The sequence below is a fragment of the Hemitrygon akajei genome, chromosome 8 (genome assembly GCF_048418815.1).
Source record: "Hemitrygon akajei chromosome 8, sHemAka1.3, whole genome shotgun sequence".
Lineage (NCBI taxonomy): Eukaryota > Metazoa > Chordata > Chondrichthyes > Myliobatiformes > Dasyatidae > Hemitrygon > Hemitrygon akajei.
In genome coordinates this window covers 86270659-86287881 of record NC_133131.1, presented here as the reverse complement: position 1 = coordinate 86287881, position 17223 = coordinate 86270659, and the positions used below count along the sequence as shown (strand labels likewise).

Sequence of the window (17223 nt, the reverse complement as noted above, 5' to 3'; positions counted from 1 at the left end):
AAGAGGAAGGCTACAGCTGCAAAAGCAATAGTATTTATTCCATCGCATGCTGAATGTTTATTCTTCAAATGGATCTACCTAGTTGAAGAGTAATGAGATCTGGCCCAGACATTCACCCACTGGGAATGCATCTTGGGTGGTGGGGGTCCCTGATGACAGATGTTGCTTTCCTGCGACAACGCTTCATGTAGATGTGTTCAATGGATTTTCTGTAAAAGGGCATTGATGTTTCTAAACCAGGCTGTAATGCAACCAGTCAATGTACTCTCCACTACACATCTACAGAACGAACTTTGTCAAAGTTTTAGATGTAATGGAAAATCATTGCAAACTCCTAAGGAAGTAGAGGTGCTGCCATGCTTTTTCATAATTTCCCTTACATGCTGGGCCAGGACGGGTCCTCCAACATGATAACACTGAGGAATTTAAAGTTGCTGAGCCTCTCCACCTCTGGACTGCCTCATGGGCCTCTGGTTTCCACCTCCTGAAGTCAAAAATCAGCTTCTTGGTCTTGCTGATATTGGGTAACAGGTTGTTGTTATGGCACGATTCAGCCAGATTTTCAATCTCCCTCCTGTATGCTGATTCGGCACAAACTTTGAATCGGCGTTGTCATCAGCAAATCTGAATACGATATCGGAGCTGTGTCTAGCCATGCAGTCGTAAGTGTAAAGCGAGTAAATCAGGGGGCACACAAGCACACAGGCTTGTGCAGCACCTGTGCAGGTGGAGATTGTGGAGACGTTGTTGCCAATCTGAACTGACTGGGGTCTGCAAGTGAGAAAACAGAGGATCCAATTACACAAGAATGTATTGAAGCCAAGATCTTGAGGCTTATTAATTAGTTTTGAGAGGATGATGGCATTGAACACCAAACTATAATCGAGAAACAGCATCCCGATGTATGCATCTTTGCTGTCTAGATGTTTCAGGGTTGAGTGAAGAGCCAATGAGATAGCATCTGTTGTGGATGCATTGCTCCAGTAGGCAAATTTAGCAGATCCATGACGCTTCTCAGGCAGGAGTTGAAATGTTTCATCACCAACTTCTGAAATCATTTCATCACTGTGAATGTAAGTGCTCCTGAATGATAGTCATTGAGGCAGGTGACTATACTCTTCTTAGTCTAGTCTACTTAAAGCAGGTAGGTACCTCAAACTGCCAAGCGAGAGTTTAAAGATCTCAGTAAACAATCCAGCCAGTTGATCAGCACAGGTTTTTAAGTACTTGGACAGATACTGATGCACCATCAATAACTTTAGGAGACGTGAGGCAAGATACAGACTTTAATTCGCTGGAAGAGAGCAGTCAGCAGCAAGAGACCACCATACAACATCCTGGAGACTGAGGGAGGAGCCGTGCCTCCAATCGCCTTTATACAGGGGTCTGTGGGAGGAGCCACAGGAGCAGTCAGCGGGGGGGGGGGGGGGGGGGCATGTCCAGACAGGTATGTGTAGTTCACCACAGATACCTCAACTGGGCCATTTTTTGTGCCACTGTGCCAGCCACTTTTTCAGGAATGATGAGCTGCTGATCCTGCCCTGAGGATCCTTCAGTGAGTCACTTTTCAGTGGAGGCGAAAATATGTTGTCATGTGTCAGTAAAGTTTTCAGCTCATCAACTGTATTCACCAATTTCCATGTATTTGGGTATATCCAATTTATATCAGAACAGATGCTCCTTGTCTGTTTTCCCCAACCCAGTTTGCTCTAACTTCCCACTCTCTCATTAGTGTTCTGCTTTTCCTTTCCAGTGCTGCTTTTGAATCTATGACCAGCTTTCTACCCCACTGACAAGCTCAAGTGGATTAAAAATGTAATTAAGCATCTATCAGGAGTTAGTAGCACAGAAGCTAGCAATTGTCATCAACTATGTGGGAATCTTGTTGTCCTTTGCCTCTAGTAATTCAATTATTAGTCATTCACCAGATTGGAAATTGTTACACATCACCATTTTACAAACAGGTCTTTATCACTCTGTGAATACTCAATGCTCCAAAGGATTGCTTCTTCTTTCTATTGATATGGGGTTGGCAACACTGAATTTACATCAGGAAGGTTTATCCCATAATGGATTGCATTGGCTCAACTGTCATGTCTTCCAACGAAATGACACTAGTAACTGAGCTCCGATCAACAACCAAGCAAACCAGTCCAAGTATGGGCAGGGGTCCCAACTCAATCACAATTTGAAGTGATCTACAACCTCCTGCTTTACTTTCAGGCCAGTGGTAAGAGCCAACTTTTTTTCCCCCATGCACTCATGCCACTCAGTCACCTATTAACTTCCTCAGCAATTTTTGGATGGCTTGGTCATTTACACGCATACACCAGGACGGTTCGATTTGTACGCAGAATAGTCAATAGATCTCCCAGGTTGATTCCAAAACTTTCCTGGTAGCTTTAATTAATACTAAAAGACTCTCAGCCAACGCACGAAGGTTGGCAATCCTACCAAAAGCATATAACTGACAATAAAAGGAAAACATAGTTATACAACAGCATGAATCCTGCTTGCACTTAATAACATTCACATAGTATTTAAATAAACAGAGATTGTAAGATGATACATCATATTCTCAACTCTTGCACATGGTGAAATGCACACTGAAACTTGCAAGGTTAAAGAAATTGTACAATTAAATTTATGGTGAATGTGCAGTTGCTGTAAATTAAATTCTGGGGATCTAGCATCTTGGCAAGAAGTTACAAATGGCTGAATCCTGAGCCCAGATTGCTGTATTCATCAACAGTAAATGTTGCTGGTGGATTTCAGATCAGAAACCATGAATAATGCATAATATCACCTATTTTCAAGTGCTCATCAAAATAAAAGCAAGTGAAATCCCAGCACATTGTCTCATAATTTGCTTTTTAAAGTAATGTCCAAATTCTGTTCTATTTATTCCTTGTCTGACTAGCAAGTGTTTTCAGAAATTTTAAACTTGCTTGCAAAGCAGTGTGGTTTTCCCTATTCCTTCCTGCAGCACTTGCTTCTGGGGAAGTAGTCTTCCCCCCCCCCCCCCCCTCCCGTACAGCTCACATAAAATTTGTTTAGAGAACCATTATTTGACAGGAAAGACAAAAAAAGAACTGTAAAGTATAGCTGCAGGTTTTTAAATTGTAAAACATTTTCAGATTGCACGTTCAGTGTCATTCTCTTACCAAATCACTATCCTTTCACACTGGGAGGACTCAGCATCACAATTAGGTTTAATGTCACCAGCATACATCATGAAATTTGTTGTCTTTGCAGCAGCAAGACAATGCAATACATGACAGTAGAGAAAAAAAACTGAATTACAGTAAGTATTAAATAGTTAAATTAAATAAAGAATGCAAAAATAGAAATTAAAATGTACTGAGTTCTATATCCATTCAGACATTTGATGGCAGAGGGGAAGAAGCTGTTCCTAAATCATTGAGTGTGTGCCTTCAGCCTTCCATACCACCTTCCTGATGGTAGCAATGGGAACAAGGCATGACCTGGGTGATGGGAGTCCTTAATGATGGATGCCACTTTTTGAGGCACTGCTCCTTGAAGATGTCCCGGAGACTACGGGGGCTAGTGCCCATGATGGAATTGTCAAAGCTTACAACTCTGCAGCGTATTTTGATCCTGTGCTGTAGCACCCCAATCCCACTCCCCCCAGACCAAACGGTGATGCGGCCAGTTAGAATGCTTTCCACAGTACATCTGTGTAGAAATTAGTGTGTGATTTTGGTGCCATACCAAATCTCCTCAAACACACAATGAAACATAACCACTGTCGGACATATTCTTGCACACATTTGCACTCTGACCAAATGCATTCCAACTTCCATCTTACTCAACAAAATCAGTGGTATATTATTTGAAATCTGTCTTCATAATGCTGCAGGCATTCCTCAGATCAACATCCTTGACATTTCCAAGTCTTCAGAGAGTACACTCTGAGTGTGTAGGTAGTGGGATTGGGTAGCTAATTGAATTGGTCACATGCCCACATATCATCTGGCAATTACAACACTTTGTTGATGTTAGAGTCACTTTATTGACATGGTTATTTTGACATGGTCACACTACCAAATAAAGAATTTCATTAGGAATGATACTGATCTGCGATGTCAGTATTTAACAGGCTTGCTTACAAAGCCCTCGAGGGTAAATGTTTCACCTCAACTATTACACTTGCTGTGTCTGTCAGAATAATTCTGCCCTGTATTTCTTGACTACCTTTATACGACTCCTGGATCAGTGATCACAGATACCAATATCCATCAATCTCTAGATCAGGCAGTGTTTTTTTCTTGGTCTGAATGACTAGCCTTTTGTTTTCTTTTGCTGATATATAACTCTAAGGGCAAATAATTCTCTGAAAAGTTCAATTTTATTTTTGTTTTTTTTTTAAAAAGGTCAATAATTTCCACCAAAATGGCAAAAGATTTTTTTTTTTTTTTTTTAAAAAGGTCTGCAAAGTAATCACAACCAAAACAAATACCACTAAATAAACGATGAGATATCCTTTCCATGCCTCAAGTCACATTTACATTAACACAATTTTGGGAATAACAGGACAACTTATCTGATACCATATTTGATGGAAAGATGCCGACATTCATTTCCCCAAATCCACACTGTGCTGCTGGTATGTCAGACAGCCCAGGGACAGAGGATACTTACAAAGTGGCAGCCCTGCGGTATAATACCACACACTGCAAAGATTAGACAAAGATCGTCTCCACCAGTCCATGCAGGCAGCTTGAACGTCGAATTAATTTGTGAATTCAAACCTGCTACATACATCTGCTGTAATTAGGATAGGATGTAAACAATGATTGGCAGCGGACAGGGCAGTGGCTCAGAAGGGGAGCGGGGGGGGAGAAGAGGAGTGCAGTAGTGACAGGGAATTCCACAGTTAGAGGAGCAGACAGGAGATTCTGTGGGCATGAGAGAGACATCCAGATGCCCCCCAGTTGCCAGTGTCACATATGCCATGGGGAAGGGTGAATGCCCTGAGGTTATGGTACATACTGGTATCAACAGCATAGGCAGGAAAAGGGATGATATTCTGAATAGGGCTGATAGGGAACTAGGTAGAAAGCTGAGAAGCAGGACATCCAGGGTAGTAAATTCTGGATTGCAGTCTGTACCACGTGCCAGTGAGGGTAAGAATAGGATGATTTGACAGATGACTGCGTGACTAAGGAATTGGTATTGCGGGGGTGGGTCAGGGTTTCAGATTTATGGATCTTTGGGATCTCACCTGGGGAAGGTATGACCTGTACAAATAGGGCAGTTTACACCGGAACCCAAATGGGACCAATATCCTCCTGGACAGGTTTACTAGAGCTGTTGGGGAGGGTTTAATCTATTTTGGAAGGGGGAAGAGAACTGGAGTGAAAAGGCAGAGGATGGGGCAGTTAGTTGTATACAATGATGCAAAGTGTAGCAAGACTGTGAGGAAGGATAGGTAGACGATAGAACATAGAAATCTACAGCACATTACAGGCCCTTCAGCCCACAATGTTGTGCCGACCATGTAACCTACTCCAGAAACTGCCTAGAATTTCCATAGCACATAGCCCTCTATTTTTCTAAGCTCCATGTACGTATCTAAGAGTCTCTTAAAAGACCCTATTTATCCACTTCCACCACCGCTGCCGGCAGTGCATTCCACGCACCCACCAGTCTCTCTGTGAAAAACTTACCCCTGACATCCTCTCGGTATCTACTTCCAAGCACCTTAAAACTAAGCCTCCTCATGTTATCTGTTTCTCCGTTGGGAAAAAGCCTCTAGCTATCCACATGATCAATGCCCCTCGGTTGCTCCAAGGAGAAAAGGCTAAGTTCATTCAACCTATTCTGATAAGGTATGCCCTCCAATCCAGGCAATATTCTTATAAATCTCTGCTGCATTCTCTCTATGGTATCCACATCCTTCCTGTAGTGAGGTGACCAAAACTGAACACAGTACTCCAAGTGGGGTCTGACCAAGGTCTTATAGAGCTATAACATTACCTCAAGGCTCTTGAACTCATTCTCACAGCTGATGAATGCCAGCACACCATACTCCTTCTTAACAACACTGTCAACCTGCACAGCAGCTTTGAGTGTCCTATCAACATGGACCCCAAGATTTCTCAGATCCTCCACACTGCCAAGAGTCTTACCATTAATATTATGTCCTGTCTTCAGATTTGACATACCAAAATGAACCACTTCACACATATCTGGGTTGAAGTCCATCTGCCATTTCTCTGCCCAGTTCTGCATCATATCAATGTCCCGCTGTAACCTCTAACAACCCTCCAGACTATCCACAACACCCACAACCTTTGTGTCATCAACAAACTTACTAACCCACCCTTCTACTTCTTCATCCAGGACATTTACAAAAATCACAAAGAGGAGGTGTCCCAGAACAGATCCCTGCAGAACACCACTGGTCACCGTCCTCCATGTAGAATATGAACCATCTACAACCTACCTTTGCCTCCTGTGGGCAAGCCAATTCTGGATCCACAAAGCATGGTCTCCTCGGATCCCATGCCTCCTTACGTTCTGAAGGAGCTTGGCATGGGGAACCTTATCAAATGCCTTACTGAAATCAATATACACTACATCTATTGCTTTAACTTCATCAATGTGTTTTGTTGCATCCTCAAATAATTAAATCAGGCTCGTAAGGTGATGCACCATCAATAACTCACTCTGAGACGTAAGAAGCGAGATATCGGCTACAGGAATATGTAGTTCACCACATAAGGCACAACCTACGCTTGACAAAGCCATACTGACTACTCCTAATCAGATTATGTCTCTCCAAGTGCTCATAAATCCTGCCTCTAAGGATATTCTCCAATAACTTGCCCACCACTGAAGTTAGACTCACTAGTCTATAATTTCCTGGGTTATTTCTACTCCCTTTCTTGAACAAGAAAACAACATTTGCAACCCCCTCAATCCTTCAGTCCTTCTCCCATCCCTATTCATGATGCAAAGACCAAAGATCATGCAAGAGGTTTAGCAATCTCCTCCCTCGCTTCCCATTGTAGCCTGGGGTATATCTCATCTGGTTCCGGTGATTTATCTAAACTTAACGCTTTTCAAAAGCTCCAGCACATCCTCTTTCTTAATGTTTATATGCTCAAGCATTAGTCTGCTGTAAGTCATCCCCACATTTGCCAAGGTCTTTTTCCTTGGTGAATACTGAAGCAAAGTATTCATTAATTATCTCTGCTACCCCCTCCGACTTCATGCACACATTTTTACTATTGTACCTGATTGGTCCTATTCTCACACGGCTCATCCTCCTGCTCTTCACATACTTGTAGAATGCCTTGGGTTTTCCTTAATCCTGCTCACCAAGGCCTTCTCATGACTCCTCTGGTTCTCCTAATTCCATTCTTAAGCTCCTTCCTAGCAACCTGGTAATTTTCCAGAGCCCTAACAGTACCTAGTTTCTTGAACATTTTGTAAGCATTTTTTCTTCTTAACTAGATTTTCTACATCCTTTGTACACCATGGTTCTTTTACACTACCATCCTTTCCCTGCATCAATGGAACAAACCTATGCAGAACTTCGTGCCAATGGTCCCTGAACATTTGCTACATTTCTGCTGTGTATTTCCCTGAAAACATCTGCTCCCAATTCATGCTCCCCTTCCTGCCTAATAGCATCATATTTCCCCCTATCCCAATTAAATGTTTTCCCAAAATTCTGCTCCTATCCCTCTCCAGCACTATCATGAAGGAGATAGAATTGTGATCACTAACTGCAAAATGCTCTCCCACTGAGAGACCTGACACCTGACCAGGTTCAGTTCCCAATACCAGATCAAGTACAGCCTCTCCTCTTGTAGGCTTATCTACATACTGTGTCAAGAAACCTTCCTGAACACACCTAACAAACTCCACCCTATCTAAACCCTTTGCTCTAGGAAAATGCCAATCAATATTTGGGAAATTAAAATCTCCCATCACAACAACCCTGTTATTACACCTTTCCAGAATCTGTCTCCCTATCTGCTCCTTGATGTCCCTGTTACTACTGAGTGGTCTATAAAAACACTCAGTAGAATTATTGACCCCTTCATGTTTCTAACTTCCACCCATAGAGACTCAGACAATCCCTCCATGACTTCCTCCTTTTCTGCAGCCATGGCTATCTCTGATCAGCACTGTAAGTAACCATTCCAACCCCTGAGCCATCCAGGTCTCTGTAATGCCCACAACATCATAGCTCCAAGTATTGATCCACATCAAGTTTATCTATGCATGATGCTTCTTGCATTAAAATAGACACATCTCAAACCATCGCTCTGAGCATATCCCTTCTCTATCACCTACCTATCCTCTCTCTCACACTGTCTCCAAGCTTTCTCTATTTGTGAGCCAACAAACCCTTCCTCTGTCTCTTCAGTTCAGCTCCTCAATAGCCTTAACAAACCTCCCTGCCAAGAAATTGGTCCCTCTGGGATTCAAGTGTAATCCATCCTTTTTGTACAGGTGACACCTGTCCTAAAAGAGGTCCCAATGATCCAGAAATCCAAATCCCTGCCCCCGCTCCAATCCCTCATCCACGCATTTATCCTCCACCTCACTCTGTTTCTATACTGTCACGCGGCATAGGCCTTTAAGTCCTGTTTCTCAACTGCCTTCCTAACTCCCTGTAGTCTGTTTTCAGGACCTCCTCCCTTTTCCTACCTATGTCATTGGCACCAATATGTATCACGACCTCTGGCTGTTCACCTTCCCACATCAGGATATCATGGATGCGATCAGAAACATCCCAGACCCTGGCACCTGGGAGGCAAACTACCCTTCGTGTTTTTCCTGCATCCACAGAATCGTCTGTCTGAACTCCTAACTATAGAGTCCCCTATTACTGCTGCCTTTCCCTACCCTTCTGAGCCACAGGGCCAGACTCTGTGCCAGAGGCGTGACCACTGTTGCTTCCCCCAGGTCAACCATCCCTCCCAACAGTACTCAAACAGAAGTCCACAGAAATGTAGTAACTGATAAAAATTACTACAAAGGTACTGTACCTTCCAGCTTATAAAAATGCTTTCACGTTTCCTACACACCATTTCAGCTTGGAAATAATGCTATGAACACAATGTCACATTAAAAATCTTACACCTTCTTAACTCACAGCATTGGTGGAACTTCATCACAGGAAGAGCCACAGTGCTTCAAGAAGATCTCATTCCACGTTCCACATGGTGCATAAAATGTACATTGCCTGCTGCACCATCACCCAAAATGGATGTTACACTTGTTAGTTTAATCTACCTTTAGCTGACAAACAACATAAAACTTAGTATCTTTTCCATTATTCTAAACACATTCCAGAAAAGGGAGCCAAATGGTGATAATTTACAGTACTTACTCCGGAAGCTTTGAGATGACTCCTGCACTGATGGACGTTAGTGCATCATTCACCCTAAATACCATCTGACCCTTCTGAAACCAGGTAATTGTTAGCTCTATGATCATCAGTCCAACAAAGTAGGGTATAGCCTACAAAATATAACACATTGCTTTATTAATTCATTTTTACATTTGGACAAAATGTAAATAAATTGCTTAAAGGACAATTCATAGAAATGTGACAACAATATTTCACTCAAAATGTCAGCAGATTGATGGTTTCAGGCTAGTGACGATACAGGTTATTTAACAGAGATGGTTGTTTAAAGAAGACAATAGCAAATATAATTCCTGCAATTAATAATAGTGCAGTTCATTTTATAAATTGAGAATCACAATGACAAGCATACCAAGTGCAGGAACCATTAAGAGATTGGACTTAAGAGTAAATGTAAACCATATACCTAATCTGAGTTTTAATAGAGGAAGAATGAGGAAAGTAAAATGGCTTCATAAAACAACACATGGAATATTATATTCAATTCTGGTCACCCATTATGGGAAGGATGCGGAAATTGTGCAGATGAGGTATACCAGGATGCTGCCTGGTTTAGGCGGCATACGCTATTAAAAGTTGGATAAATTTGGGTTGTTTTCTTTGGAGCCTGTGAGGCTGAGTAGGCAACAGAATTTTATAAGATTATGAGGCAAAGACAGACAGTTGGTACCTTTTTCCACGATCAAAATGTCTAATACTGGACAGCGTGCATTTAAGGTGAGAGAGAGCAAGTTCAAAGGAGATGTGCCGGGAAGGCTTTTTCCAGAGAGGGTTGGGTACTCAGAATGCACTGCCAGGAATGCCAGTGGTAGTGATGTCAAGTATGACAGAGGTGTTTAAAAGCTTCTCAGAAATGTACATGAATATGCAGAGAATGGATGGATATGGACATTGTATCAGCAGAAGGGATTAGTTCAGTTAGCCATTTAATTACTAGTTTAATTTGTTTGACACAACCTCATGGGCCAAAGGGCATGTTCCTTGCTATTCTGCTCTACGTTCTTTGTTCCAGGTACTCCCCCACATTCTATACCAATTTACACGTTCAGTTTTACATAAAAGTAACCCAATTTGCAATTCTTTTGCAGATCAACGGGCTTCAGTTGGTCAGAGTCGACCATTGATGTTGCTTCTTAGCTGTTGAAGTTGATATGAAAGCCAATACACATGCCAGGGCAGTACAATATGGAGAGCAAGCTGTTGCCCATGCAGCAGACTCACTCTCTCTACACAGCTGATGAATACAAAGGAACAGCAGAGTACATTTTGGCACCAGTGACGTCAAAGGAATTGCCAGTCAGTGTTGAACTCAATGAACGACTGCCTTAGGGACTCCAGCTCTGAATTTTCCTTGTGGATTATTCCCAAACTTTCCCCACGAGTGGACTGATAGACAGATAGATACTGTATTGATCCCAAAGGAAGTTCGTGTCACAGTAGTATTACATGAACTCAGATAAATATTAGAAGAGAAGAAAGAAAGAATAAAAAAAAGTCACCTCAAACAGTCTAACAGGAGGGGTCATCACTTCCCTGGCTATAGGTTGACTCATTATAGAGCCTAATGGCTGAGGGTAAGAATGACCTCACATAGTGCTCCTTGGAGCAGTGCAGTTGTCTTAGTCCATCACTAAATGTGCTTTTTCATTCAGCCAAGGTGCCACAAAGAGCATGAGAAACATTGTCCAGAATTGCCAGGATTTTCCGTAGGGTCCTATGTTCTACCTCAGCATCCGGTGTGTCCAGTTTGACTCCTATAGACTCCTATTACAGAACCAGACTTCTTAATCAGTTGTTAGCATCACCTGTGATGATGCCATTGCTCCAGCAAACCACCGCATAGAAGCATGTTCTGGCGATAACTGACTGGTAGATCATATGAAGGAGAGGTCAGTAACCCGCCTTTGCCCCTTCTCCTGTCAGTAGAAACAGTTTCACTGGGCTTAGTAGCCAAACCACATGTGAAGGCCAGGAGCTGAACTTGGTTGATAGAGTCTATTTGTGACACACGCCATTGGGAGCACTTAATAAGTAGTGGGAGCTTACCATCACTACCTCCCAACTGTCCCCGGCTATGACAACCTTAAAGAACCAACTACATATACTTAAACAGGAGCAGGAGTGGAACTTGCAGCTACCTTTAGAGCTGCAATCTGTTATAGTCACCATATGTCAGTAAGCTGAAATAATTTAACTTTTGCAATCATGCACAAAGGTAGTAGCAGGCACCATGCTTGATACAGAGACAAGGCACTCCAAAAGATGAACATCATTCAAGAAAATAGTATCAACTTTGATTAAGTGTGCTCTGGTTTAGCTCTGTCTACTCCAAACACCACATTGCAGAACAAAGATCAGATTAAAGAATATGGAAAAAAACTCCAATCTGATTATGAAGCAAAAATCCCAGGAGCATCCAAATTAGCAGTAGATGCCAAATAACCTCATGCTGATCAGGAAGACAAAGTCTTCATGAAGACAAAAACCCAATGAAGAAACAGAGGAAATTTTTGTTTTTAAAATCTGATTAAAACTGAAGTTTCAAAGCTCTGCCCCATCCTCTTCTCCTGCTATAGACCATCAAGGAAATGTGAGACGATGTGCTCCGGACTAAAATATCTGAGCCTTAACTAAGTCCTGACATTTGGCTCCTGAATGTGAAGTGTCAGTGAGACATCTCTACACATCCAGCTGAAGTGAAAACAGAAAGGTGAGTGAAAGCCACAAGTAGCACCTCCCAAAATGACTGGACATGGGTTGAGGAAGAATTATAGGGCTGGAGCTCAGCTGGAATTCTCTTATGATGTGATGGGAGAGATGGGTGGGTGGGATGCTCATTAGAATTTTCATATTAGTATCTTACTTAAGGTGCCTCTGACATACAGCACTCCCTTTTGCTGCAATGTGTTCAAGTTTTTGGAGTGGCCTTCATTTAAAAGCTGTGGCAAAAGCCTTAGAGGCTTCAATAGAAGTCAAGGTTCTGCCCATAAAAGGGAATCAGTGTGCCCCAGGAGAGGGATTTCAAGATTATGCACCTAGATGCCAACTCCCTGCTAAGGGGTTTCTAACCCTCATCAGCTGGTTCTTGGGTGTGGAGGATAAACAAGATCATTGCATCCAGACAAGCTGGCCAATATTATACATTCAGACATTGCCAAATCATATCAGTTTGCTGGCTCTTCTGTGCTGTAGACTCTTACCCAGTAGGAACCAGAATATGTCTATCCAAACTAACTTCAGAGGATCACTAATGCCAACAGAAAAGTGAGTTGTTCACTCCAACAGTTTGGACCAGACTCAAATTCAGGTTTCGGATGTGAAAGACAGCATACTAATCTATTATGTCTTTGGAGGCCTTCAGGGACCATTGTACAGTGGTAAGCGTGGTGAAACAGAATTGATAATGTTAGCTTTAGGCTTTCTATGCACGTGCTTTTGATGAGTGCAGTTCACAGTTAAGCTGTGACTGATTTTGAATACTTCCCATTATTTTCCATGGCAAGATTTAATTTTAGAATTCTTACTGAGGCTGTTATTGTGTCTTCACAATGCATAATGGAGACTGGCTACAGATTCCTCAAACTACATTTTCATTCATCCATAAACTCATTCCAGAATATGTCTATTTCAAAACATGGCAGAACCAAATCAATTTCTTCTTAGCTGAAAGTCTCATCCAAGAGAGTTTGTCCATTAATGTAACGTCCATACCTCAGTGCATTTAACTATCTGCCTAGATTGTGTTGAAGTCTCCAAACTGGGGTTCCAACCACGCTCTTCCAAAAGAAATAAATTGTTATCATTGATCCTGTGTAAATATCGTTCTTCAGAAAACACAAAATCTAATTGCTAACTCAATTTAAATGTTCCATTGTATTAATAAAATGAATGAATAAAAGGAGTAAGGGTGGCTGTCTATCAAGCTATGGAAAAGGACTCCAAGAACATCTCTCTTGGCAATAGAGACAGACCCAAGCAGTTGATTACCAAAGGCAATGTTGAAGCATTTTCAATCATCTTAAGCACAGTCCAAATAGATTATCCATTTTTTGGCTTCCTCCTGAAATTCCACCATCATATAAGCCAGTCTTCAGCCAAATTTGAGTCAGTTAATGTAATATAAATAGTTGTGAACAATGGACACAGGAAAGGGTATGGGATTGGAAATATCCCAGCCATGATACTGCACTAAAGGTCTAGCATCTCCAGCCAAGCTGAACTAACATAGTTACACCAATCGTTTACATACAGCAGTGATATCACCCCTACAACGTGGGAAAATGCTCCGGCTGTAATGAAGTTTGGAGCTGAGTAGTCCTGGGAAAAAAATGGTTGTTAGGAATACAGGGGTGTTGCCACTGTTCTGAACAACATAATTGGAGAAAGTAACCAACATCTGTCATTGGATAGCCATTAGAAGATTAAACCACAAAGCATTTGTGCATTGATCAGATTCCTGGCATTTTTTTAGATAATGGAGTGAATAATTAAGCAAGTAAAGTAAAACGGTTTACTTAATGGTTATTAGTTCACTTGACATTTGCTTTCCATCAGGGAGTCTGACAAGTGGGTGGCTGCAGAACAGCCCCATCCTCTTCCAGCAACAACAAAATGTTAATCGGTGTGCAATTATCAGTTGCATACTCATAAATGTTCACAAGAAGCAGATGAACTTTGTCCAGCTAATTTCCACCTCTATCATATCTACTCTTAATCATCAGAAAAGTGATTGAATATGACATCAATTTTGCCACCAAATAACCTACTCACTCCAACGTACAGTGTAGATTTTGGCAGAATCACTCAGTTTGTGTTAAAACCTTGATTCAAACACAAACCAAAGATTTAAACATTAGGGATGAGGTAAGAGTGCCATCCTTTAACAACAATACAGTATTTGATGGAGCACAGCATCAGGAAGCCCTTGTACAATGGATCAATGGGCATCAAGGGGAATACAACCCAACAGCTGAAACCATATCTGGTACAAAGGAAAGTGATTGTGTTTATAGAACCTAAATCATCCCATTAGGATTTCACTGAGGGAGTTCTTCAGGAGAGTCCAAAGTCCAAATACCTTCTGTATTAATGTCCTTCCTTTCATCACAAGCTCAGAAATGCTCATAGTTGCCAATTATCACATAATATTCAGGTGCAATTGCAACTGCTTGCAAAATGAACCAGTTGCACGACTGCTTGTAGAAAGATCTAGACAACATTCGTACATAATCTGGTTAGCAACGAACAGTATTCACATCACACAAGTGCCAGGCAGTGAGCAAGTTCAACAAAAGAGGGTCGAACCAGTAACATTAACATTATCCATATCATCACTACACCACTGGATTCTCCAGCATCAGTGACCTATCCTTCAAGTGGACCAGCCATACAAATATTATGGATGCAGAATGAAGTCCGAGGATGGATATCCCAAAGATTTAAATGAGGTACGAGTGACTTCCTTTAACCCCTAGAATGAACTGCACGTAGCTATTTCCAAAATGACTGAGCTAGTTCTGGTTACTATTTTTAGTTACTACTAATGAGCTATTTTTGAATTGGGGCAGCTTGTAATAAACACTGAGCTGAACTGTACTGAAATGTGCCTTTTGTGTTTTATATTGTGTTTTTCTCTCCTTTTTTGTTGCCATTTGTGTGATGGGGGGGTAGTTTGATGTTTGACGTTGAACAGGTTGGGTCCACAGACTTTCTTTGCTCAGTAAACCAACTTTCCTGCCCTCATTCCCTCAATGAAGAATTTCCTCAATGGATGAAGATCAACTGAACACACTTTAGATCAAACACCTTTGATCATCCAAAGTATTCAACTTTGCCTTGAGCTTCATCCCATCGTTATAGCTAGAAGGAATCAAATTGCAGAAGTAGAACACACAGCCATTACTACATAGCACATTTAAAATTATAGATTGGGAGTAAATTAGTAAGCAGTAATCTGTAACTTACTTAGTTAGCTGCACTGAAGTTAGATAGCTGTATCAAGAGTCTGCAACTTGAATTGAAATATTGGAAATTTAATCAACAATAGCAATTATTCTTTTAAAATTTGCTATAGATGCAAATTATTTCTGGTATTAGTCATGAATTGCTTCTGTGAGCTAATAGTGTAGTGAAGTTTACACATAGTGGTCACTTTATTCTGCACACCTGTATACCGAATAATATTAATACAAATATCTAATCAGCCAATTATGTGGCAGCAACTAAATACATAAAAGCACATAGACATGGTCAAGAAGATCAGCTGTTGTTCAGACTAAACATCAGAATGGTGAAGAAATGTGATCTAAGTGACTCTGGCTGTGGAAATGCTGGTGCCAGATGAAGTGGTTTGATTATCTCAGAAATTGTTGACCTCCTGTGATTTTCATGCACGAGTCTTTAAAGTTTATGGAGGATGGTGTGAAAAACAAAAAAAAATCTAATGAATGGCACTTCTGTGGACAAAAACAACTTCTTAATGAGAGACATCAGAGGGGACATGAAGGCAACAGTACCTCAAATAACCATATATTGCAACAATATGCAAAAGAATAGCTCTGAATGCACAACATTTCAAACCTTGAAGAGGATGGGCTTCAGCAGAAGTACAGTACAGTTGATGGGCCACAAACATACCCTCAGAGGCCACTTTATTAGGTATAGGAGGTACCTAATAATGTAGATGCTGAATGCATAATTAGAAGTTATTAAGTATTCAACAGATCCAGTCTAGATTTGTTATTTATTTTGTTCAGCTTCTGAATATTCTTTACAATTGCTCTTTAAAAATGTTAAATTTTTTTTTACATATTGTGCGTTGCAAATTAATAATTCCAACAAGATTTACATCATTTACAACCATCAGCAACAAAACAATTTTGCTTTTCTTTATTTATTCTTATAAGCCATAACTGAAAACCATAATATACGAGTATAATTAGGCCATTCAGCCCATCAAGTCACTCCACTGTTCAATCATGGATGATTTTTTAAAAAGCCATTCTTCCACTTTATCCCCAGAACTCGACTTGCTTAGCAATCAAGAGCCTATCAATCTCAGCCTTAGATAAACTCAATAACTTAGCCAGCACAGCCCTCTGTGGCAATGAATTCCACAGCCTCACCACCATCTGGCTGACAAAATCCCTCCTCATCTCAGATTTAAAGGGCCACTGCTTTATTTTGAGTCTGTGCCCTCCAGATCTCAGAATCTTCTAATAATGGAAACATCCTCTCCATGTCCTCTCTATCCAGGCCTTTTCAATGAAATAACTCTCATTCATCCAAACTTGAGTAAAAACCTTGAGACATCAAACACTCCTCATATGTTAAACAACCAATATGTTAAGGCATTTCATCACCAGGAGAGAATATGAGGTTATAGTGTCACTGCAATGCTATATTCTGCATTGTTTTCTTTTTACTACCTCACTGTGATTACAAATGAACTGTCTGGATCCTACACAAAGCTTCTCAGTGTAATTTGTTATGTGTGAAGAGGTGAGGGAGAGGGGCAAGCGCTAGGTGAAACCTGGCAGGGAGGGTGACAATGCATTGACTGAAGCCAAATGAGGGAAGGGAATAAGTAGAATTGGGGAACTCCAGCTAGTGGGTGATCGGCAGACAGAGAAGACAGAGAAAAAAAAAAGGATTATCCCAGCCAACCTTCGCCCTGAACCCACTGCTGCTGTCACCCAGTTTTATTCCATTCCACTACCTGGTTCCACCTGCCTATCACCAGCACAGTCAGATGAATGGATCTCCTATACACTCACCCAACTGGCTCAACTTACTAGCTTCCTTACTTATCA

The 17223-nt window shown here is 41.3% G+C and overlaps 1 protein-coding gene across 1 annotated transcript in view; it reads right to left on the bottom strand.

The window, feature by feature from the left end:
• agmo (alkylglycerol monooxygenase) overlaps positions 1-17223 on the bottom strand; it is a 354023-nt gene that overhangs the window by 323742 nt on the left and 13058 nt on the right. The window contains exon 2 of the mRNA XM_073052942.1: positions 9374-9504. Within this exon, the coding sequence (XP_072909043.1) occupies positions 9374-9504 (131 nt within the window). The remainder of the gene's footprint in view (positions 1-9373; positions 9505-17223) is intronic.